At 50.3% G+C, this 24,454-nt stretch overlaps 1 protein-coding gene across 3 annotated transcripts in view; it reads left to right on the top strand.

Annotated features, from left to right (window-relative positions):
• PPP1R12A (protein phosphatase 1 regulatory subunit 12A) overlaps positions 1 to 24,454 on the top strand; it is a 2,468,713-nt gene that overhangs the window by 2,248,912 nt on the left and 195,347 nt on the right. For all 3 annotated transcript variants that reach the window (XM_069629290.1, XM_069629288.1, XM_069629289.1), the window contains one exon: positions 7,869 to 7,916. In XM_069629290.1, the coding sequence (XP_069485391.1) occupies positions 7,869 to 7,916 (48 nt within the window). The remainder of the gene's footprint in view (positions 1 to 7,868; positions 7,917 to 24,454) is intronic.

Below are 24,454 nucleotides of genomic sequence, written 5' to 3'. Positions count from 1 at the left end.
CCAAACGACGGGCAGTTTCGAGGAAAGGATCACACTCGACGAGAGTTTCCGACGAGCGATCCGGTGGTGGGGAACCCGCGCGCATCTGACGGCGGGCATGGACTTCCAGACCCCAGCCCACCAGGAGACAGTGACCACGGATGCCTCCCTGGAAGGGTGGGGAGCGCACACCGAAAATCTGCACGCAAGAGGCCTTTGGCTCCCGACGGAGACATCCCTACATATCAACGTCCTGGAGCTCCGTGCAGTGTTTTGGGCCCTCAGGTCCTTCCTTCCGTCCCTCAAGGGCAAGGTGGTGAGGATCTTCACCGACAACACCACCACCATGTTTTACATCAGGAAACAGGGCGGAACCAGGTCCCCAGCACTGTCCAAGGAGGCGCAGGACCTGTGGCATTGGGCCGTCGCCCAAAGGATATTTCTGGTGCCGTTTCATCTGGCAGGGATAAAAAACACCATCGCCGACTCACTCAGCAGGGAGCTGCGCTCGTGCCACGAGTGGGAGCTACGGCAGGATCTAGTGGATCGCCTCTTCCGACGGTGGGGCACACCCCAGATCGACCTGTTCGCGACGGCGACGAACTCCAAGTGCCTGAGGTTCGCCAGCAGGTTTCCCCAGGCGAGGAGCATGGGCGATGCTTTCTCGTTCCCCTTGGAGGGCCTGTTCCTCTACGCGTTCCCTCCTTTGCCACTGCTAATCCGGCTCGTCAACCAGCTCAAGAGGTCACGGTGCAGGATGATCCTCGTCGCACCTGCGTGGCCGAGGCAGATATGGTTCCTGGACCTTCTGGACTTGTCAGCGTCCCCGCCAATCAAGCTGCCGGTGGACGCAGATCTACTCTCCAGGGAAGGAGGCGCCATCCTCCACCACGACCCGAAATCGCTAAATTTACAGGCCTGGCTCCTGCAGCGCTAGAGTTTGGAGGATACGACATACCGGCCGACTGCAGAGAGGTTCTTGCAAAGGCCAGGGCGTCCTCGACTCTTAAATGCTACGGACACAAATGGAAGAGGTTCTCTGTCTGGTGCCACGCACAGAAGATTAACCCTCTACGGATTACGGCTCCCCAAGTACTGCCGTACCTGCTGACGCTGGCCAAAGCTGGACTGGCACACGCGTCCATCAAGATTCATCTTGCTGCGATCTCCCGATACACCAGAACCACGGGCCGGACGTCCTTGTGGTCTCATCGTCTGGTGAAAGAGTTCATGAAGGGACTGTTCAGATCGTTCCCGCCGGTGAAGGCCCCGGCCCCGGCGTGGGAGCTCAACGTGGTGCTGACCAAGCTCATGGGACCTCCGTTCGAGCCTCTGCACTCGGCCCCGTTGAAGTTTCTGTCGTGGAAAACAGCGTTTCTTGTGGCCATCACCTCCGCACGACGGGTGGGAGAGATCCAGGCCCTTTCCTGCAAGGCCCCGTACTTGACTTTTCACGACACGAGGGTAGTGCTCAGGACGCACCCCTCCTTCATGCCCAAGGTACCGTCGGACTTCCATCTCAACGAACCCTTGGTGTTGCCTGTGTTCTTCCGGTCGCCTTCGTCGCCGGCTGAGAGGACTTTGCACTCGCTGGATGTGGCTAGAGCGCTGAAGTTCTACGTGGACCGCACGAAGTGTTTTCGGAAGACGTCACAACTCTTTGTGAATTTTGGACCTGTCAATCAGGGGAAGGCTCTCTCGAAGGCTTCCATTTCCAGATGGCTCTCCGGCTGTATCATGTACTGTCACCGGTTGGCAAACCGACCGCTGCCTGGCCGTCCGAGAGCCCATTCCACCAGAGCGATCGCAGCTACCACGGCGTTCCTATTTGGTGTGCCCCTGCTGGACATATGCAGGGCTGCTACGTGGAGGTCGACGCACACCTTCACGAAATTCTACTGCGTCGACCGGGATTCCAGGGAGGAGTCCAGGGTCGGCCAAGCAGTGCTGCGCAACCTGTTCGCCTGAGGTGAGCCTGGTGAGGAGGTAAGATGCTTAATGTTGAGTTTGATGTAATGCTTAATGTTGAGCCTTTGCCACCTCCCGTGGTTGTGCATGTGTGTACTGCTATGTATTCTTTATTCATGAGCATGTGAATCCATGCCAGACCCCATGCTGGAGAAGGAACAAGTTACTTACCTGTAACTGTTGTTCTCCAGCATGGGTCTGGCATGGATTCACATGCGAACCCTCCCTCCTACCCCTCTGCGGCTCTTCACTTGGTCATACTGCCACTTCACGTGCTACCAAATCTGAAGATGGCTGCCAGAGGCGGTGCTAAGGTAGAGGGCAGTCATTGGCTGTGGTCAGTATGACGCAGAGACCAGTGATTGGTTACTACTACGAAAGACAGATCAGAAACGAAACTGATACTGGTTTTTTCTTTACCGAGGATTCCCAGCCTGACGACGGGGAATATTCATGAGCATGTGAATCCATGCCAGACCCATGCTGGAGAACAACAGTTACAGGTAAGTAACTTGTTCCTTGTTTGAAGGTACCACATTCACTGACAGCCTCTAACATACCGCTGGTTTATTTTTATATTAACTTTACTCCGGTAGATTTTATTTGCCAGAACTTTTATATAAATTCTTTCTTGTGTCTTTCTCTAAACTCCTAACCCAGGTCGGGATCCTTTATTTGTCCTTTTGGCGGGCTTCTACCAAGAAGCCCTCCTTTCGGCGCCACTGAGTCTGAGGTGGATCCATTGTGTGGGAGGGTGAGTAGGACCCCTGGACAGGGTTGCCTCAGCAACCCATGTCGCTCTCTGCCCTGATTGGAAGGTCTCCCTCCTGGATGACCACTCCACACTGTGAGTGACAGCTAGGCTGTATGAATGGGGATCTTTTCGCATAAAAGCAGGGTCCTGAGGACGGGAAGAGCAGGATATCGCCACTGGAACTAAGAAGCCGAAGAGGAGAGAAGCCAAAGACATCTGCAACAACTGAACCACCGGTGAAGCCCTGCTGCAGCGTCTCACCAGTTTTCTCCACACGACGACGACGAGAGAAGACCTTCGTCTGCAAGAGCATTCTTCCCTTGAGCTGGTGGGGCCAACCAGTTTGCTAATCGCCTTCCTGGACCTGCCTTGGTCGAATCGCCAGTAACCTGTACTCGGAGACCAGATAGCCAGGCACCCGTCCACCCGGACAGCGATTTAAAGGAGCATACCTTTTATTCGTTGGGCAGCACTGCAGCTGGTTTTATCCCTGGGCAGTGCAGTAACTCAAACCTTCGTCCACGACGAGAGCCTCTCTTCCTCTGCTGGATCTCCCGAACTGCAGGAACTTCCAGGAACAACCGCCACCGCAGGAGCCTCTTCTTCATTTTAAGGTACTTTGTTCTGCCAGGCCGGCCTTTTTCGTTGGTAGCCCTAATGGTGTTTTAAATCCTTTACCTACCTGTTGGGTTGGCTGCCGCGATCTTCTAACATTGTCTTTCACCTTCTGCATCCACCTTTTCGAATCGTTTAACAAAGACTTGACTGCAGCTACAAGAACATTTTACTCCTGGGCCCTTTGCCCTGTACCATTGACTCTGGCTGAATTTGTTAGAACTGCCTTCCCTATATTGCTTCTCAACTAGAACTGTGTTGGTGCACCCACTTCTTATAACCACCTTCTTCCCACTTTTAAAACTTGTGAAGTGCCATTTTGCTCGGTTTTTATTTAAGTAGTATACAAACTAAAGTGCTGCCTTGCCTAAACTTGTTCACAAACTTATGGGAAGTGTTGTTGGTGTGTGTAAGACGATATTTCTGTATAACTTGTGTTTTCCCTCCCTTGTGAGAAATTGATAGTGCCATTTGTGTTTGGTTTTCACTGTGCCGTTTTGCTCAGTTTTCACTCTTGCTCAAACTTGTCTACAATTTAACTAGGGAGTTGTGTATACTTTTCTTGACTGATTTTAACTTGCTTTTATAACTGTGATTGCGTTGAATTGGAAGTGTGTAATACATATAGATATGTTTTTTAATACAAAGCTTTGGTCAGTGTTTCCTTGTACCCTAGTATTGGAGTCCTATTGTGTAAACCCTGAATACTGCTCATCTCCCTCTTGCGATAAGTCTGACTGCTTAGCCACAGCTACCAACTAAATCTTTGTGGTACGGACTGATTCCAAAGGGGATTTATTGCTCATACCTGTAGTCTTAATCTTCTGTAGTGCTCCCTAAGGGAACTTCACAGGATTCTGCCTAACAATCTCACCCCAAGAGAATGTATCCCACAACAGAAGGGAGTTGTCCAAGATGCGGGAGCGAGGACGCAGATACTTTGCATATGTTGTGGTCATGTGGTGCACTTATAGAATATTGGGCAGACTTATGCAGGGCACTGGATAAAATGGTAGATCTTCCCATGATGTGTTAACTCAGACTCTGCTTGCCGAGTTGTGTAGGCAACATGAAAGCAATCCCCCACAGACTCCTAAACCCTGGCCTCCTTCTAGCCAAGCGAGCCATATTGATATGCTGGAAGAGCAGGGTTCCCCCTACATTGCGAGAGTGGATGGGTGACATGACCTGGGCGAATGAAAATGAAGAAGTGTATTCCAGTTTACTCTCTCCAATACACCGGCCGAAAGACATATGGGGTGGATTTAGACAATATCTTCTTGGTAGGAGTGAGACTGAAGACCGCCAAGTCGAAATGCTATGATGGATGCTAAATAGTACCTGTCAAACTACTTACCTGTATAACTATAACATTGTATGTTGTAACTGGAAATGCGGTAATATGATGACTCTGTGCAAAGTTAAATAAAAGTAATAAAAGTAAAAAAAAACTGCATGTCGGCTGTATAACACACACATTTAAAAAAAAGTCATTCATTTGTGTAACAAGAAGTTAATGGTGAGTCACAAAGAAGGGGGCGCATGAGTTCAGTATGATTTGTATTACTTTTAATTCAAATAAATACAAATATATTTCCTGTACACCGGCCTGGTTCTTGGCTCATTTTTTCGCTCTGGGGTTTGGGGGGGGTCTAAGGGGCATGTTATGTGTCTGAAGTAGGGCTGAATAAAAGAATCTGTTAATCAGTTTGTTGCGTCGCACCTTGAGTGGGGGAGGGAAGGAACTCCCTGTGTTGAGTGTGGCTTCTCAATAAACCGTTACAATTCACAAGGTTCCTGTAAATTCTGTAACAGTCTTTCTTTAACATACATTTCTCATAGGTTTATAAAATACTGACTTTCTTTAACATCTCTGGAAGATTTGCAAATTGCCTGGTACACTCGCTTGCCAGCACACTCTATGCAATTCCACTGCCTGGTGCACTATCCTGCCAGGACTTCTTATACATTTCAATTGCATGGTGTTTTGCTTTGCCAGGGCTTCTCATATATTTTACAGTTTCTCTGTATCACCAATACGGTATGTATTTCTCTGAGTAAAGGTTGTTCAAAATGTGCCCCACACTTGCATTTCATGCACCCATAGCTCACTCAGGGTTTGCCTTTTCTGTGTTCAAACAATCTTCATTTGGCTTTAACAATGGTTTCACTTTCAAATTGCTGTTGGCGCGGTCGCCGAAACACACGGGGATCCCCTCTGGCTTTGGGCAGACTTGCCGGTTTTCTCCAGCGTCTCCGGTCCGCGCTTCTGCAGAGTGTTGCTTTCACCGGCTTACCACACTGGGGTGTGCAGACATCCTCTCGTTTTTTTCGCATCTCTGCGGTCACACGCCTGCTTCCCTTCAGGTCCCAATAATAATAATAATAATTTGCATTATTATTATTCCAGAATGGACAATGCTGTCTCAGCAAGCTGCAGAGCGCTCGGGACATCTCTCTCAGGTCCCAACCGCTCCACAGGACTTCTGTTTCTCGCAAAGCATTTTCTCCTTCTGATTTGGTTACCTTCTCTGCTGCCCCACACTGGTGGGTGATTTCCACGTTTGAGCTTCTGGATAGGAGCTAACGTCTTCTCCTGCTCTGCATCTCCCCGGTGGTTGTCTCCCTCCATGTGTTCATCCCTAATAGTCGTCCACAATGTCAGGATCGGGTAGCGGCTGCTGTCCCCTGGCCACAAGGGAGGATGTCACAGTCGGGGATTCCGTGATGGCTCTATTGGATCCGTTTTGGTTGGAGTGGCCCTCCAGAGTTTTCTGGTCTAAGTTGTGTTTTTGCTCTCCTCCCTCCTCCAAATCTTCGTACTGGTTTGGGAGTCTGATAGGTGACGAATCCATGGGAGGAAGGAATCCATTAGAAGAACATATTACTTACCCTCTTGATGTGGCCCCTAGGGGACTCTCGCGTATGGAAACAAGGCAAAATCACCACACACGAACTGATATGCCAGACACGAGGTTGTATTCCCAAAAGCTAGGGTTTATTGCAAAGCAAATAGTCTCAGTTGGCCAACTGGCTCTCACGCCCCGCGACGTGTGTCTCCAGACCCAGAGGGACGCAAGAGAGCGAACATTGTACAACAGTTACATATATACAAAATGGGCATCTCACAATCAGCTGTGACATATTCAATACCGCCCATAATGTATTTCCTTTGAATTGGGTTCGATGATTGACAATTGTGATGAGTATGACACCTTCAGACATTCATTTTAGCAACAGTTTGAAATTTCATGAGCCTGCAGACACAATTCTTTGTTTTAGAGAACATATTGCTTCTGTTCTTGCAAGCAAGCCGCGTGCAGGGGAGACGCACATTCCAGGCCTCGCTATCTCCTAGTTTCTATTCGTGTGCTAGGGGTCAACTCGCTCTCCAGGGTTCAAGGAAGGGGGGCCGCAAAGAAGAACATAATTCAAGCCATTCATTGTTCTTTTCTACCATTTCTACAGCATGAGCGAGACTAGCTAGCACCTGTGTAATGATTAAATGCCTTGTTGCTTACTTCCAAGGATTTGTGAGGGAGGGGACCGGGCATTGCTGTCTGGATAGCCAGCGTTATGTTTCAACAAGTATCTCGTGGCCTTGCTCTGTACATGAACAATAATGTAATAGTGGAGCAGAATGAGCTTTCAGCAAAGCAGTTTTAACAGAAGGCAAGAGGCGAAAGTTAAAAACAAAATGGCAATTTCTATAGCATCAAAATGGCTGCACTTTAGTCAAGCTTATGGAACTGTATTTCTTATACCAAACACATGAGGCGGTTGGTCTTCGGCCAACAAAATACATTGCCTCCGTTATTGAGAGGTATCTACTTTTTCTGGACTGACACTCTCAGTAATGTTCTTTCTGATGGATCTTCCTCCCACGGATTCCTTGTTGCCCTGCTAGTACATCGGTTTCACGGTCCCTCAACATCCAAGTGCTAGGGGAAATGGGTGGAACTGAGGACACAGGGCTCTTTTTCTTTTTCTTTTGGTTGAATGTACCAACCTAATTAATCTTTTCTTAACTGACATAACGTCAACAAGTAACACAAGAACATTGTGGTTATCACATGTTGAATGATGGGCACTTTGCTCAGACCCTGTTCTCTAGTGATATTAATCCAACATGAATCTCCTCTTTCAAATGCCATTTAATCTGATTGTGTTTTACCCAGGAAATAGGTGTTCCTGGTAGTTGGCTATTCTCAAGCGTTTGTAATCAGTCTATAGTTGGGGAATTGGGCCATTTCATTTAATAAGTAGCTTGTTACCTGAATAGACTTTGACTGACTTTGTGCCGTCATTTTGTGATCTAGCTACTGCTCACCTCATCTTGTTTTCTTGCTAGTTTGTTATTCTTGGTTTGCTTTTGTTTCATTCTTATTGTTTTTGTTTTATTTTTTTCCCTGCATCTTAGTTCTCCTCTTTTACAATAAAATGCTTAGAGCAATTAGAGCTCTTTCCATAAATTGTAGCTGTATAAATGATGTATTAGTCTTAATACCATTTAATCAAAAATAAATATGAACTTTCTTTTTTTTTTTTTAAGAGACAAGAAAGGTTTGCAGACAGGTCATTATTAGAAATGGAAAAAAGGGTAAGTTTCTTAACTTCATATATTTGTTGGATATCTTTACTTTGTGTAAGGAGCATAGCTGCGATACAAAATTTGCACCACAAATAGTGGAAATCTATCTTCAATGTTTGCAGAATCACATATTACATAGGTTCAACTCTCCCAACCGAATAAACAAAGTATAAACCTTACCCCCTGTTTTTCAGCATGACTCTTTCTAAAGAGTCACTATCTTGGAGTACTACTGTCATCAAGCAGAATAATAACACATGCTAATTGCGCCGCAGGAAAGGATCCACAAGAGAGAACCATTGTTCAATATGTAAGTGACACCATGGTGTCTCAAACCCAATCTACTTGTGGCAGAGCCAAAGTACTGTTGGGAGAGGTTGGGGGGAGGCTCTTGCTATTGCCACCAGAGGTATGAAAAAAGGGCACTTGGTTAGGTTTAATAGTTACTAGTCCTCTATATCCATTTTCTCTCTATTGCATGCACAAAACACCAAAGGTATTGGAATAAAATGATTATTTACTAGGCAATTGATTACAGAAATGGGATACAAAACAAAAGATTGTAACTGTTCAAAATGAAAGGAATAGCAGTCAAATTACTCTTTGTGGTGACAGTGAGGAATTTGGTAATTCCAATCTAAAAGCAATCTTACTGGTAGAGCTGAGTGATAATTGTATACAATCCTGATAATTGTATAAAATCCTAAACAAATTTCGGACATTTAGGAAACATAACTGCGAAGGCCTGACAATCGTTATTGAACATCAAATTCTGGGCTTTCAATTGATTCCTCCCATAGATTTTTCAAATTAGAAATGTCCTCCCAAAAACAAGTGTGCCTTGAGAAAATATTTAAACGACAACGAGGTCCAGTAAAGCTCTGCTTTACGTTGTTAGTCAGTGTCCATTATTCCGAATCTGATATGGAGGTTTTATACATGGAGCTGACTGCACCCCATCACCTCAGTTTTTGTCTGCATTCTCCAAAAACTGTGGCTTGGTATTATTGCCTGCAATTACTGTGGGAAGCCCATTTTAATGGACCTATTCCTCCCACGGATTCCTCATCTATATCATGTGCTGGAAGAGCAGGGTTCCCCCTACATTGCGAGAGTGGATGGGTGACATGACCTGGGCGAATGAAAATGAAGAAGTGTATTCCAGTTTACTCCAATGCACCGGCCGAAAGACATATGGGGTGGATTTAGACAATATCTTCTTGGTAGGAGTGAGACTGAAGACCGCCAAGTCGAAATGCTATGATGGATGCTAAATAGTACCTGTCAAACTACTTACCTGTATAATTATAACATTGTATGTTGTAACTGGAAATGCGGTAATATGATGACTCTGTGCAAAGTTAAATAAAAGTAATAAAAGTAAAAAAAAAGTGGAGTCAAGGATTCCCCGACAGTGACCTCCTCCCATGTGGCCAGGGGAATGCAACCGGCACCCTATTCTGCCCCTGGGGGTGGGTTCATGAGGGAGGACCACATGAGAGGAGACAGCTACCAGGGCGATGTCATGACTTCACTGGATGAGATCTGGTATCTCCCACTTGCCCATGAAGAAGATCCCCTTATACCCAGGACCCTTTTCTATGAGGAAGACCCTCTGATGCCCCAGACCCTTATGGCATACTGTCAGATGCGTGTTTTCACTGGTGGGAGAAGTGAACCCTCTTCTCATTATTTTTATGGCCAAACGCACAACCACGACACCAACTCACAATGCTCAAACACCTTACTGCTACGTCCCATCCCCTTTCCTACATCCTCCATCCTGCATCGATGTCCCTCGCTAGGGACGGGAACTGAATCTTTTTTTACCAGAAAAAATGGTCTTTCCCTTTAAATTTAGTTGCATGCGGGTCCGTGGCCCCGGAAGCATGTGCTCCCTTGACCCTGTCCACAAGCCCCATACCTCAGTCCTCTTTTCTGCTTTGACAGGAGTGGACTGACTTGACCAGCGCTTGTGATTGTTGTTTTGGCCCGTAATTCCACACGTTTCCCCCCTTTTATTAACATTTTCTAGGCTTTACCTATACTTTAATTTTTACAGGACCCCATCCACTAGTGCCCAGCCTGTCCCTGGCACATGTCTGCCGCAGTGGGCTTCAGTAGTTGCCTGTTTTGCAATGGTTCATTTCCCACTTCGGACCAGCATGCCCTCTGCCTCCGGTGCCTTGGTGAAGACCACGGATGGGAAGGCTGGTCTGCGTGCGACGCACTTGTTCCCTGGTCCCTGAAGAATCAGCTGGCGCAGTGAAGGGAGCTGTTTGCCAGGTCTCCACCAGACCACATAAAGGAGTACGTGAGAAGGAAAACCAAGAAGGCAAGTATATTATTTTCTAAAGCACCCCTCAAAGGCAAGGCAGGGAAGTCCACCAGCGAGAGGGGCCAATCAGGCTCTGTTACCGACAAGAAGGGTACCAAGGCTAAGGTAGCTACCAGCCTAACTGCTGAGGGGTCTACAAACCCTCCCGGTCCTGTCGCCAAGGAGCCAAGCGGCTTAAACACTGGGACACGTCCCGAGTGGCACTGCTCTATCACCAGGCCCAGGGCTGAGGGGGCACCTATACACAGCACTTCATGGCTGAGGACCAAAAGCCTACCAGGCCGATGCCTGAGGTGCAGCGGGGGGCCAAGCCTATGCGTACAAGCAAACAGGCCGAACCCAGGCTCAGTACTACCACAGAAGCACGTGGAGCAGGGCCGGACAAAATGGCAGACCACGTGGTCAAAATGGCATCCAGGTCAGAAGCACGCCAATCCAGCTAATCCCAAAGGCGGCTTACCACTGCCAAAGGCAGAATGGTTTCCGGTAACTACGCCACAGGTCACAGTGGAGCAATTGCGCTACATAAAGGCCTCATAAACGCACGACAGGCACAGCGGGGGTAGACGGCAAGCGTACATGACTCGGCCTACTCTGGTGCCGGTGCAGGAATGCACTCAACCAGCCTGCAACAAGCGCTTTTTCAATAAGTTCCTTGCACTAATGCGGTCCCCACAGATGGGAAGCTTTCTTAAGGGTATCATCCAGGATATGATCCCTTACATGTTCCCACCACACCCAGCGCCAGTACAACCACAGCATCACTCACTGGACTTACTCCACCACCGGCCATGCCTGTTGGCTCAGCATTGCCTCTGCCTCCAGCCGCCACTCTTCTGTCGGCTGCCAGTAGCACACCGCCAGTGGACCCCGCAGACCCTCCAGACACAGGGGATCAATAAGACACAGACAAAGAAGAGCAAGAGCTTCCTCTGCAAGAGCGCTTTATAACATATTTGCCGGCCTGGTCTAGTACCTGGGCATTCCCCAGCCCCAGAAAGAGCAGCCGGAAGCAGGAGTCTTGGAGGAAGTCCACACTGTGCATACGCTAGATCCGGGGCGGACGAGCGAGGGAGGATCACCTGGGTGGGGGGGTCCTTGGGGTCACCCTCGGGCGAGACATGGTATGCCTCCCGTTCCGATACACCCCTACCCGACATCCCCTCAGTTGTCGTGGCATATTGTCAAGAGTCCCATCATACCCAGTACCTTTCTGTAAGAAAAAATGCAAAACCATCAGGGAATCCAAAGACCATCTCTAAATTCCAACATGAGATTTACCCCTTTTTCCTCGAAACCCACTTTTCAACAACCCTGCATTGAAACCCCTTTTCCTGACTAAAATCTACAACATCTTTATCCTTTTTTTGTAGAACACCACTGTTCCCATAATACCATTCCCCTATTGAAATACCCAAAGACTGAGACAAAGAGGAGAGGGGCTAAGTGTATAAGGATTACCAAGGAAAAACCCCATAGGAAACAGAAAACAGACTATCACACATTGACAGTAGGCTGTCCCGCTAAGGAGTCGAGCAAAGCCAGGCATACCCAACACCTGCAGCCTGTTAACATCTTTCAGGTGTATAAAGGAAGGCTGCTGGGCAAGAAAAGTCAGTTGCTCTTGGGACACCAGGAGGGAGGTTGCAAGGCTGAGTCCGGCAGAGGGTCCCTACTGGAAGCCCAAGCACTAGAAGAAGGCAGTGGACCAGATCCAGCACTGGTACAGGGAGGCTACACGACTGAGACCTGCAGAGGATCCCTAAGTGTTGGCAGTCTGCGATCCCGGAAGAGAAGGTGAGACAAGAAAGGGAGCAGAGAGCAAAACCCCAAATCCTTTTCCGCCCAGGACTGACTAGTGGAGGGACGAATGGGGAGCCCGGCAAGGTCTGCTAGACAGAGGAGTTGGAGGCGGTGAGTGAAGGCTTCCAAACCCTTCGTCCCCTCGCCACCCCTACATAGAACTGTGTTTTCTCCTGCCACGGGTGCCTGCCCAGTTCCCTCCCTGGTGAACGACTGAGTTGGGAAGGAGCAAGGCCGGCACCGGAGGGCCCGACCTAAGGCAAAGATTCATAAGAAGGAAGGCCAAGACAACCAGTGAGCTCATGGGAGAGAGCCTGGTTTGTGACATTTCAAGTAATTTTCGTAACGGGTGACTGTTGCATTGTGGAACCTGTAGTTCTAGAAAACAGCGACGGAGAACGAGAAAGGGGAATTGTGATGGAAGGTGTCTAAAATTAACTGTTGAAACCAAGACAGACTTGAGACCGACTGAGGTAAGCCTGAGTAAAGTTGAACTGCTGATGAGTGATTGAACTTTTAAAGAAAGATGCACTGCCCTTGACAGAGCGGTCCGGCACCGCGCGTGTGCTCAGCCGAAAGTCTCTGTAAGGTATCCAGTTGAGAATTGGCAAAGTGAAAGTGAGAAAGAGAGCATAACAAGAAGTAAGCTAGTAATTGTGAATCAAAGTGGTCCTGTGATGGGTTGCGCAAAATCCCACGCAGAGTCGAAAGACTTTGATTTCTGAAATAAAGAAAAGTAAAGAAAGTGGGTCTGAGCCTAGCAGAGCGGTCCCCGGGGTGAATTGAAAAATCACCCACGAAGTTGTACATGAGAATTCCGAGGAGAAAGGAACTTTTGAATGTTTGTTGCATCAGGCCCTCTGAAATAAGAGACTTTGAATGACAAAGAGACTCAGAAGGCCCTGATACTGAGTTTTGAACTGCATCCTGGTGTCAGTGAAGCCAAAGAGTGTGTTAAGCTTGAGTGTACCACCCTGTCCCGTGCTGAAAGAGTAGGGAAGGGAAGCCAACGGCTTGAATATCCTGACATATCATTTCTTGAGCACTTTTCTTTTGCATAACATTGCTTCCCACACCATTTGCATTTATAGGTAAGGATTGGCAAAAGGGTTATTAGTATAGGCCTATTTATTTTGATAAACTTGACTAGGACTGCGTTATTATTTGTTGGTCGTAGCTTGCTCCTATCTTTAGATTTAGGATTAGATGGGTGTTTTCCAAACCCTTTTTGAAGTTCAATAAACACCCTTGAACTGTGATCACTTGTGTCTGTCGTCTTTATTGTTAACCTTGGTGTCCTTACACTGGCTAGAAAGGGATGGACCAGGCCACACTCCACACAACCAGTCAACAAAAAGCTTGATGCCAAGTATAAGCAAGAGGAGGGCGACGCTCTACTCTGGTCTGTGCGCCCTCAGCCTCTGTTATCTCTTATCGTAGCGGCATCCATTTATGCCAAACCCCAAGCATCTTGTGCAAACACATCCATATCAGTGCCGTTGGGCAGGGTAAGGAAGAGAAGGTCCTAGAGGCATACAGCAAAAAGGTGTACTCTAACGTGGGACTTCATCTCAGGCACGCCAATGGTGCCGCCATATTTGCCAAAGCAAATCAAAAGCTGTGGTGGCGGGAAATTGCTAACTTACTCCCAGACCTGCCGACCCACAAGCAACCCTCATTCAAGGCTGGCTTGGCTAAGGCCAAGATATTTATTTAAATGTATATAGCACACAGCGACCCTGGGGCATTGTGGCGTTGTTACAGAATGCTTGCTTAGTACATACTTGCATAAGAGGAGCCAAAATGCGAAAACAGAATTGACATCCGTAGGAAGGATGCGTGTTTAATGGTTACAGAGGAACAGCATAACGGTCCTGTGAGAGTGTTGCAAATACAGATTGCAGAACAATGATATGATTAGTTGAACAGTTTGGTTTTTAACATTTTGCGGAAGACTGTGTAGGATTTTTCATTTCTGAGTGCCATGGGGAGGGCATTCCAGTTTTTAGGAGCTAAGTGTTGAAAGCTGGAGCCTCCTGCCTTTGACCACTTGAAGGAGGGGACATAGATTTAGTTAGAGGGTTGAGCTCTAGTGGGTCGGGATGAGGAGTTGAGGATGATGATTTCTTCCCGATAGATGGGGGGGGGGGGCATTAAGTGACAGGCACTTGTGTGTAATGGCCAAGTTTTTAAAGAGAATGCGTTTTTTTAATGCTCGCGGTGCACAACATTGCAAGAACATCACACATTGTATGTCTCAGAAACAGCAACATTCAGTTCAGTTTTTTACAACAGAATACACAGTATTACTGACTCGACCCTTCATCGGGTCCTACCTGGCTGAGTCTGCTTCGCATAAATATATTCTAAGCGGGGCCCAAATGTCCTTTGGTTTACATGTGTTTGGGAGTGACATTACATATTGTTCCTCACATTTATTGGCATATATCAATTCTTTAAGGAAGTAGCTCACTTGTGGTGTCTGTGTGCTCTTCCATTTTAACAGAATGCACTTTTTGGCCACTGCGCATGCAATGTTAGTCTTTTTGTCACCTCCGACTGTTTTCCAATATCCCCAAACCGGTATCTTTGTGGTGTGAGGTCTGCTGGTATCTGAGTAACTTCCCCCAAAATGCTAGCTACCTTTCCCCAGAATACTTGCACGTTAGGGCAGCTCCAATACATGTGTATCGAATCAGCCTGTTCAGTTCCACATTTCTGACAGATACCGGGACCATTATTTGTAAACTTAGCAACTTTTTTGGGGGTATAGTGCAGTTTGTTCAATATCTTAAATTGGATCAGCCTGAGGCCTGCATTCATGGACACTTTCTTGGTCAATTCACAGTACCTCGCCCAGGTTCTATCGTCTATGCTTTCTCCCAGATCTGCTTCCCAGGAGGCCTTGATTTTATTTACCGTTGGGGCATTAGCCTGCACGGCCGCATATAGCCCTGAAACACTTGTTCCCGATCGGGTTGACAGGGCCAATAGACACGGGTGTGGTGGGGGTTCATCAGGGAACATTGGCCATCTGGCCTTAAAAGCCATTCTCATTCTATGATATTGTAATACCATCAATTGGTCACTTCCCATCCCGGTTTTAAATTCTTCCAGCGTTATAAACTTACCATTGGGGAATATGTCTCTAATTTTAAATTCCTCCTCCGGGTCCCATTTGTTTTGTATGCCTGGAACATATGTGGGTGTTATGCCGGGGAAGTTCCAGAACGGGGCTTCCGCATAATAAGGTGTCTGTACTCCAAGCCTACGGTAGAGCCTGTACCAGGCCTGCACCGTTGTACTGACTGGATCGAATGGGCACTCATCTCTGTTTTCTTTTGGAGATGACCGACCTATCGGTTGGGCGTGCAGAATGTTTTTCTAAACAGATGTGGGGTGATGTGTCTTGCTCATCGTACCAGTGCTCAACAAACTGGGCCTGTGCAACTAGATAATATAGTTCGAAAACTGGAGCAGCTATTCCACCTTTGCTGTATGGTTCCACCATTTTTTCCCACTTCATCCTGGCCATCCCCCCGCACCAGACAAACTCCACCGCCATAGATCTAAGCGTGTCAAAGAAGCGCCTTCCAGGCCAGGCCGATATATTAGTAAATATGTACAGTAGTTTCAGGAGAATGACCATTTTTAGTATAGCTACCTGACCAATAAGTGAGATGGGAAGTTTAGCCCAGAAACGGAGTTTAGTGGCAATCATACTCAATAAAGATTTGTGGTTATTCAAAAGTAGGGATGTTTTATCTCCTGACACAATTGCCCCCAAGTATCTTATCTGGGGACCACTTCAGGCCGTGTGTGTTGTTTGGACATCTAGTAGCCTGGGTCAGGGGAAAGATTTCAGATTTAGCATGGTTAATTTTAGACCCCGAGTATTCTGTGAATTTGTACATTGCTTCCAACGCTGGACCCAGATGCATGTCTGGTTCCCGAATGTATAATAGGGCATCGTCTGCATATAGGGATATAGATTGGGTCAAGCCTGCCATCCGTATCCCCCTCTGTCCCTGATGTTCTCTAATAGTTGCTGCAGCTGGTTACATTGTCAGAGCGAATAGTATGGGGGGGAGAAAGGGCAACCCTGTCTCGTACCCCTCCCCAGCTCGAACCATTCCGACACGGTGCAGTTGGTCAACACCCTAGCTCCCGGGTTGGTGTATAGTACCTTGAAACATTTCAGAAAGTATGGACCTAGCCCAAATTTTTCAAGCACCATGAATAGGTACTGCCATGATACAGAGTCAAACGCCTTTTCGGCATCTAGAGACACCGCTACTGCCTGGGCCTCCGACTTAATCTGGGCCATTACCCCAAACAGCCTACGTAAATTGAGTGCTGTCGATCTAGTCGGGATAAACCCGTATTGGTCCGGGTGTATCAGCACTGGCATGTGTGGCAGGAGTCTGGCGGCCAGGATCTTTGCAAATATTTTTGCGTCACAATTTATGAGGGACAGGGGCCGGTACAAGGACATCTCATTGGGGGGTTGTCTAGGTTTGGGGAGTACTGTGATAATGGCCTCTCTCATGGACGCTGGGAGCGTCCCTACCTCTATGGCCTCCTCCCACACAGACAGCAGTATCGGGGCAAGCTCCTCGCTGAGCTCCTTATACAGTTCAATCCCCAGCCCGTCTGAACCAGGGGCTTTGCCATTGGCTAGTGATTTAATTGCTTCCTTTATTTCTTCAATTGTGAGGGGCTGGTCTAACAATAGCTTGTTTTCTGATAAGATTCTCGGGAGCGTGATTGTGTCCAAATATTCCCCAATTTCGTTTGGTGTTTTTGAGTCATGGTTAGCGTATAGTTCTGTATAAAAATGGGAGAATTCTTTATTAATACCCTCTTTGCTTGTTGTTATTGTGCCGTCTCTCGCTATTACACCAGCAATTGGAGTGTGGTATCTTTCAAATTTTAGTAGGTTAGCTAGGGTGCGTCCCGCCTTATTCCCCTCACCATATCGCCGTGCCCTTACCGGGGTGGCCATATACAACAGTTCCCTGGTAGCCAATTTATTGAATTCTTGTAATTTGCTATTTATTTCTGCAAGGGTGCTTTCTTCGTGTAAAGAAGTATATTGTTGCTCCAACTCCCCAAGTCGTTTCTCCACCTCCGTCAGTTCCACCCTGACCCCCCTCAATAGTCCCGTGGATTTGGAGATTAGGATACCTCTCACCCATGCCTTAAATGTCTCCCACAGAATAGCGGGGCTATTTACTGAGCCCTTATTGGTTTCAAGGAAAAATTCGACCTCAGTGTGCAATTCCTCCACCACCGCAGGGTCCCCGAGGATTTTGGGGGGCATTCTCCATCTACCGACCAGGGGTCCAGGGCCACCCAGTGTCATATCTAACAATATGGGGGGAGTGATCTGAAAGGGTGCAGGGATATATTTCGCTGCTAACAACATTACACATGAGTGACGCAGACACCAGCCAGTAATCAATGCGGGACTCCGTACATGCACAGAGGAGTAAAAGGAATACTATCTTTTTTGGGGGTGCAGTGTTCTCCAGGCATCTACTAACAGCAATTGTGTCATAATTATTTTCAGTGTCAGCTGTTTTTGTGGGATTCCTGCACGCGGAGGTGGATCGATCCAAGTTAGTGTCAAATATAGTATTGAAATCGCCTCCCCACAGTATTCGCTCGTGGCCACATATACCAACCTCATGTATTGCATTTGTATAGAAATCAGGGTCGTCCACATTTGGACCATATGTGTTCACCAAAATCAGTTCCTCCCCTGCAATGCTCCCCCATACTATGACTTATCGACCCAGCAGGTCTATTTCACTTCTCCCCTCTTGAAACCCAACGGATGGATGGATGAGGATGAGTACTCCACGTGCCTTTGAAAAGTATTCTGTACAGTATCTGTGCCTACCCCATCCTTTCAATAAATCGGTGTTAACCTTCTGGAGCGCATGCGTTTCCTGTAACATAATCTGAGGATGATGGCGAGTGACATAGGCTCCCACTTTATTCAGCTTGGCTCGGTTGTTCAGCCCACGTATGTTCCATGTAAGTAGTCTCAGTTTAAGCCCTCGGGCCGTTCTAGCAGGGTTAGCCATGCCTGTATGTCCATTTTGCACTTCTTGGCTTACTGTTGCTTTGGAGGATACCATGTGTTGCAGTGTCACCACTTTTCTTAACTTGAGGGACTCCTCCAACTGAGTCCTGACCCCTGAACTTCCCACCCCTTTCCCCACACCGCTCAACTGAGCTGAACTTCCCATGATTTCTCTGCCCCCCACCCACATCATCTCCCCCAACTTGACGATGCTGCCCAATAATGAACATCCCCTTTAAACCTGTGGAGCTTTCCTGAGGGTCTCCTGTTGCAGTCACTTGGCTCGTCCTGACGGAGGCTCTCGGCTTTGTTCATTATGTTTTCATTCAGTCCACCCATATTTCAAAGTTTTCCTGCCTCTGGGTGGGAGTATCTCGGCTTCCGCCGGTAATAGGTCTCCCCATCCCCTCCCGACTCTTTCCCCCACGCGGGGCCTGAGGCTGTGTCCTTGTTAGTCAGCCGAATCTGGTATTTCTTCATTTAGTCGTGGTCTGGTGTTTTGGTCGACCCCCCCAGTCTCTGGGTGGTAAAGGAATGGATGCTTCAATGTATGCCATGACTTCTGTGGGGTTTTCATAAAAATGGGCTCTCCCGCCATGTTGGATTCTCAATTTCGCTGGGAAGATGAGGGCATATGGTATGTTACGGATTCATAGCTGTTTCTTGACTGGTTCGTAGGACCGCCTCTGTGCCTGTATACTAGCGGAGAAGTCTGGATATATGTGAATTCTGTTTTGTTCAAAATGTAGGGTACCTTTCTCCCTGGACAGTCTCAGTATCACGTCTCTATCTCTGTAATTGAGGAGCTGTGCGGTGAGCCCTCTCCACAAGGAAATGGTCGGAAAAGGAATCTGATCCCAGGATGTTCCTCAAAAGGGTTTCCACTTGCCTCTCCATGTCGCCCTTGCCGAACGTTTCTGCGACTCCGACGATCCGGATATTATTTCTCCGAGATCTTGACTCTAAATCTTCACACTTATTCTGAGTTTTGAGTAGCTCTGTCTGGAGGTGGGCTATGTCGCGGCCATGGTGTAATAGTGTATCTTCATTGGTGCTTATCCTGCTCTCCGCTTCTGTGATGCGCACACTCTCTTTTTCTAGTCAGGCTTTGAGGGACCCAATTGTTGCGACTATATCGTCCAGTTTGACGTTGACCGCCATGAAGCCATTCTGGACCAGTGTTGAGAGACGGTCCAAGGGATCTTCCCCTTGCTTGTCATGGTTCTGCGCCGCCTCCTCGGCCGCCCTATGTGGCTGGGAGGTGGCAAAGGTATCCATCGGACCTGTCTTTCTCCCCCCGTGCCCTTCTTCTCAATGCGTCCCATGTATTACGGTGTGCAATTCCTGAGTGGACTGTGTCCTCCCACGTAGTATGGGATTACGTGGAAATGTTTTTTTTTTTGGGGTGGGCAACAGGGCGGGTGTTGTGAGAGAGTTGGGCTGTCACGCACCCTCCGATCTCCGGGTGTTCAGTTGACTGTGTTTCGTCCATAGGGCTGGGGTCTTCACTGGGTTCTCCCTGATTGTTCACATATGCTGTCCCCAGATGGCTCATAGTGGGGTGTCCCCCTCGTTCCCTTACAGGATTGATGAGTTACTGTCTAGTTGGAGCCGCCGACCCCTGTCTTCACACAATTGGGTGTTGGTAAAGCACCTGCCCCTTCACCCCCAAAGTTCTACTGGTGTCCCATTAGGTGAACCCCGCTTACTGCTGGGGGGGAGGGTGGGGTGGAAATGGCTCGCCACCCAGCGACCACAATTTCAGTGGCTCCCGTTGCACCTCAGGGTATGTGTTAGGCGCTGTATTTAATTAATTGCAGTCCAGATATTGATCTGTTGTATTTCTCCAGCATGGGGTCTGGCATGGATTCACATGCTCATGAATATTCCCCGTCGTCAGGCTGGGAATCCTCGGTAAAGAAAAAACCAGTATCAGTTTCGTTTCTGATCTGTCTTTCGTAGTAATAACCAATCACTGGTCTCTGCGTCATACTGACCACAGCCAATGACTGCCCTCTACCTAAGCACCGCCTCTGGCAGCCATCTTCAGATTTTTACCGCACGTTCATGTGTTGGGATCCTCGTGCTATTGCTCTCGAGCGTTAGTGCTATTTTTCGCGCTTTTTTCACAAAAACTTCGATTCTTCGGTCAAAAGAGCCTCAAGCTCCACCGATCCTACATCCGATCAACGGGGACCCGTTTCGGATTCATCTGTGCCCCCTCAAGGGTGAAGATTTTGTCGAGCTACACTTCGGAGGACTCCAGAAGCTTCTCGGGCCCGGTCTCGGAGATGGCCCAGGAGAAGGGGAGCTCGACGCCCGGAAAGCTGTTCAGGGTCTGCCCTGGATGCCAGCTGCAGAACGTCTTCAAGGAGGACGAACACTCTTTCTGCCTTTACTGCCTTCATGAGGACAAGACGCACGTGGAGAAGGACTGTGCGTTTTGCGGCAACATGTCGGAACGGACCATGAAGGACCGCCATCAACGTCTCGCCAACTGGCTGGAGGATAAGAGCCCGTCTGGCGAGAAGAAGAAGAAATCCGAGCGGTCTTCTAAGACCTTTGAGGGCGCCCCGGCGACGGGGGCCCAACATAAGGCCAAGCACCGCGAGTCCGCTGGCACCGGGAGCGCCGAACGGTCGGGCTCTACGGGCGCCAGGCAGGGCGCACCCTCCCCGGCACCATCAACCACGAGCCAACGCTCTGGGTCGGGTAAGAGGAAGGCCGAGCACCCGGCGAAGCTCCTGGAGAGGCCCCGGTCGAGCTCTAAGGCAGAGGAGGAGCGTGGCAGTGCCCCCTCCCTCAAGGATAAGGCGGTGAGCGCACCTAAGGTGGTGAAGGCCTTGATCCATCCGACCAAGCCCTCTATCGAAACGGTCGCGGCGGCCCTGGCTCAGCCTGTGGGGGCTACACCAGTGGTGGCGACCTCAGGGCCCAGAATCTCCCTGCCTCCTCGGAGGGAGTCTTCCTTTGTGCCCATCGATAGGACCCCCGTGAAACCCTCCGTGGGGAAGAAGAAGGGGGGGCAGGGCGTCGTCGTAGATTCGGCCTCAACCTCAGAAGAGGAGCTGATCGAGGTCTTAAGCCACGGCCTAGGCGTGGAAGAAGGCCAGCCCGTCGGAATGGACCCCGACGCAGGTGACGACGACGACGACATCGTCGAGGATACCGACGGGGCCCCTGCTCGCCCGTCGGATTCCCCTCTGCCAGCGCCGCAAGACAACTCGGCGGCCATTTTGTTGGCCATACAGTCCTTATGCTCCGAGATAAGGACGAGGCTACCGTTACCGACGGAGGAACCTCTCCCGTCGGGGGATCCAGAACCGGGACCTTCTGGTGTTCCCCCTACCAAGAAAAGAAGGATCCATCCACCACCTCCTTTTCAACCGTCGCGCCCCGTCCAGCCCTCCTCCCCGTCCACCCGAGGGGATGATACGGGGACTGACACGGCAGCGACGGGTACGGACGACGAGGCATACGACGAGGATTTTCCGTCGTCGCCTCCCACCAGGGCTTCTCCGCCCGACGAGATCGGATCTTTCCACTCCATGATCTCCAGGGCTTCTGAGCTTTTCCAACTCTGCCCTGAGGAGAAGAAAAAGGAAGGCTTCCTTTACCAGCGGCGCGAGGCCAAGAGGAAGACGGTCCTCGCAGTGCCTCTGTTGGACGACATTTGGGATGAGGGCCTTTCCCTCCTCAAGAACCCTTCCACGACGCCAGCTAGAAGAGACCGGTACGAGAAGAAGTACCGGGTCCCGGACACGGCCCCCCTATGCCTCCGTGCGCAGCCTACCCCGGACTCCGTCGTCTCCGCGGCAGCCAGGAAGAAAGCGGGGGGGGGTGCGGCCTCCACATCGACTTCCCCGCCGGACGGCGAGGGAAAGAAATTGGATGCTATGGGACGTAGAGTCATCTCGTCGGCAGCGACGACGATTAAAGCGGCCAACGCCTTGGCTATCGTGGCCCGCTACGACAGGGAGCTCTGGTACAAGATAGCTCCCCTGCTGGATTTTCTGCCGGACGACAAGAGGGCGGAGGCCCTTGAGATCCTGCAGGAAGGTGAGGTGGCTTCGGACCACGCCATCACCGTGGCGACGGACATCGCCGACACTGGGTTCCGCCAGCTGGGCAACGGCGTTTGCCTTCGACGTCGTGGATGGCTCAAAGCTACGGACTTTCGGCAGGACGTCCAGACCAGAGTCCTGGACATGCCCTTCGACGGGAACAACCTGTTTGGGAAGACAGTGGACGATTCCCTTCAGGCCATCAAGGCGGATACTGAGACGGCCCGGGCCCTTGGAGTCCTGCAGCAACGACGGACGCCCTTTCGGAGCGGCGGAGGCAAGGGCGCCTCCAAAGGTTCCGGCGGCGGTTTCGCTTCCTACCGTCAAGCGGCCCGCTCGTCGTCGCAAGAGGCCTACAGAGGACGAGGCAAGTCTAGCGGACCCCGCCGTCGTCGCCAAGGAGGTCAAGGCGGCAAGGCCGCGTCCAAGCAGGATTGAACCGGCCGTGGGGTCGGGCCCCCACCGAAGCACCCCGGTGGGAGGCCGGCTGGCGGGCTTCGTCAGCGTGTGGGAGTCCATCTCCACCGACCGTTGGGTGCTGGACGCCCTGGCCCGGGGCCACGCGCTCGAGTTTCAAAGAAGGTGCCCGCGCGTCCCCCCCGTGGCCAGGAAAGAACTTCACGTCCCTCAACTTCTCCTGGAGGTAAAGGCGATGCTCAGAAAGGGCGCCATCGAACTCGTCCCAAAGAGGCTTCGGGGCTCCGGAGTCTACTCGCGATACTTCCTCGTGAAGAAGAAGACGGGAGGATGGCGCCCCATCCTAGACCTGCGACGGCTGAACAAGTTCATCAAGGCGCAGAAGTTCCGGATGGTCACCCTCCAGCACGTCCTGGGTCAACTGGAGGAAGGAGACTTCCTATCGTCGTTGGATTTGGAGGATGCCTACTTCCACATTCCCATCCTAAAGGGGCACCGAAAATTCCTCAGGTTCGTGGTCCAAGGGCGTCATTACCAGTTCAAAGCCCTTCCCTTCGGACTACGGTCGGCACCCAGGGTATTCACCAAGTGCCTCGCACCGGTGGCGGCGCAGCTGCGCCGCGAGGGGATTCACGTCTACCCCTACCTGGACGACTGGCTCATCCGCGCCAAGACGAGGGATCTCGCCGTGGTCCACACGGCAAGGACCGTCCAACTCCTCACGGACCTGGGATTCTCCGTGAACTACGCCAAATCCCACCTGGTGCCCGCGCAAGTCGCACTGTTTCTGGGAGCGAGGCTCGACACAGTGTCCCTTCTGGCCTCCCCGTCGGAGGAGAGGACCAGGACCATCTTGGGCAAGGTGCAACGGATGTTGGTGGCCGACGCGGCCAAAGTGAGGTCCATCAAGTCCCTCCTCGGGATGATGTCTTCCTGCATCTACCTCATCCCCATGTGCAGGCTCCGGATGCGCCCGTTGCAAGAATTCCTGGATGCGCGCTGGATCCAGACGACGGGCAGCTTCGAGGAAAGGATCAAGCTCGACGAGAGTTTCCGACGAGCGATACGGTGGTGGGGCACCCGCGCGCATCTGACGGCGGGCATGGACTTCCAGACCCCAGCCCACCAGGAGACTGTGACCACGGATGCCTCCCTGGAAGGGTGGGGAGCGCACACCGAAAACCTGCATATCAACGTCCTGGAGCTCCGTGCAGTGTTTTGGGCCCTCAGGTCCTTCCTTCCGTCCCTCAAGGGCAAGGTGGTGAGGATCTTCACCGACAACACCACCACCATGTTTTACATCAGGAAACAGGGCGGAACCAGGTCCCCAGCGCTGTCCAAGGAGGCGCAGGACCTGTGGCATTGGGCCTTCGCCCAAGGGATTTTTCTGGTGCCGTTTCATCTGGCAGGGATAAAAAACACCGTCGCCAACTCACTCAGCAGGGAGCTGCGCTCGTGCCACGAGTGGGAACTACGGCAGGATCTGGTGGATCGCCTCTTCCGACGGTGGGGCACACCCCAGATCGACCTGTTCGCGACGGCGACGAACACCAAGTGCCGGAGGTTCGCCAGCAGGTTTCCCCAGACGAGGAGCATGGGCGGTGCCTTCTCGTTCCCCTGGGAGGGCCTGTTCCTCTACGCGTTCCCTCCCTTGCCTCTGCTAATCCGGCTCGTCAACCAGCTCAAGAGGTCACGGTGCAGGATGATCCTCGTCGCACCTGCGTGGCCGAGGCAGATATGGTTCCCGGACCTTCTGGACTTGTCAGCGTCCCCGCCGATCAAGCTGCCGGCGGACGCGGATCTACTCTCCAGGGAAGGAGGCGCCATCCTCCAC

Source organism: Ambystoma mexicanum, chromosome 12, assembly GCF_040938575.1.
Source record: "Ambystoma mexicanum isolate Mex_15411 chromosome 12, UKY_AmexF1_1, whole genome shotgun sequence".
Classification (NCBI taxonomy): Eukaryota; Metazoa; Chordata; class Amphibia; order Caudata; family Ambystomatidae; genus Ambystoma; species Ambystoma mexicanum.
Note: the sequence above shows the minus strand (reverse complement) of the source record. Positions and strands in the feature narration are given on the sequence as shown.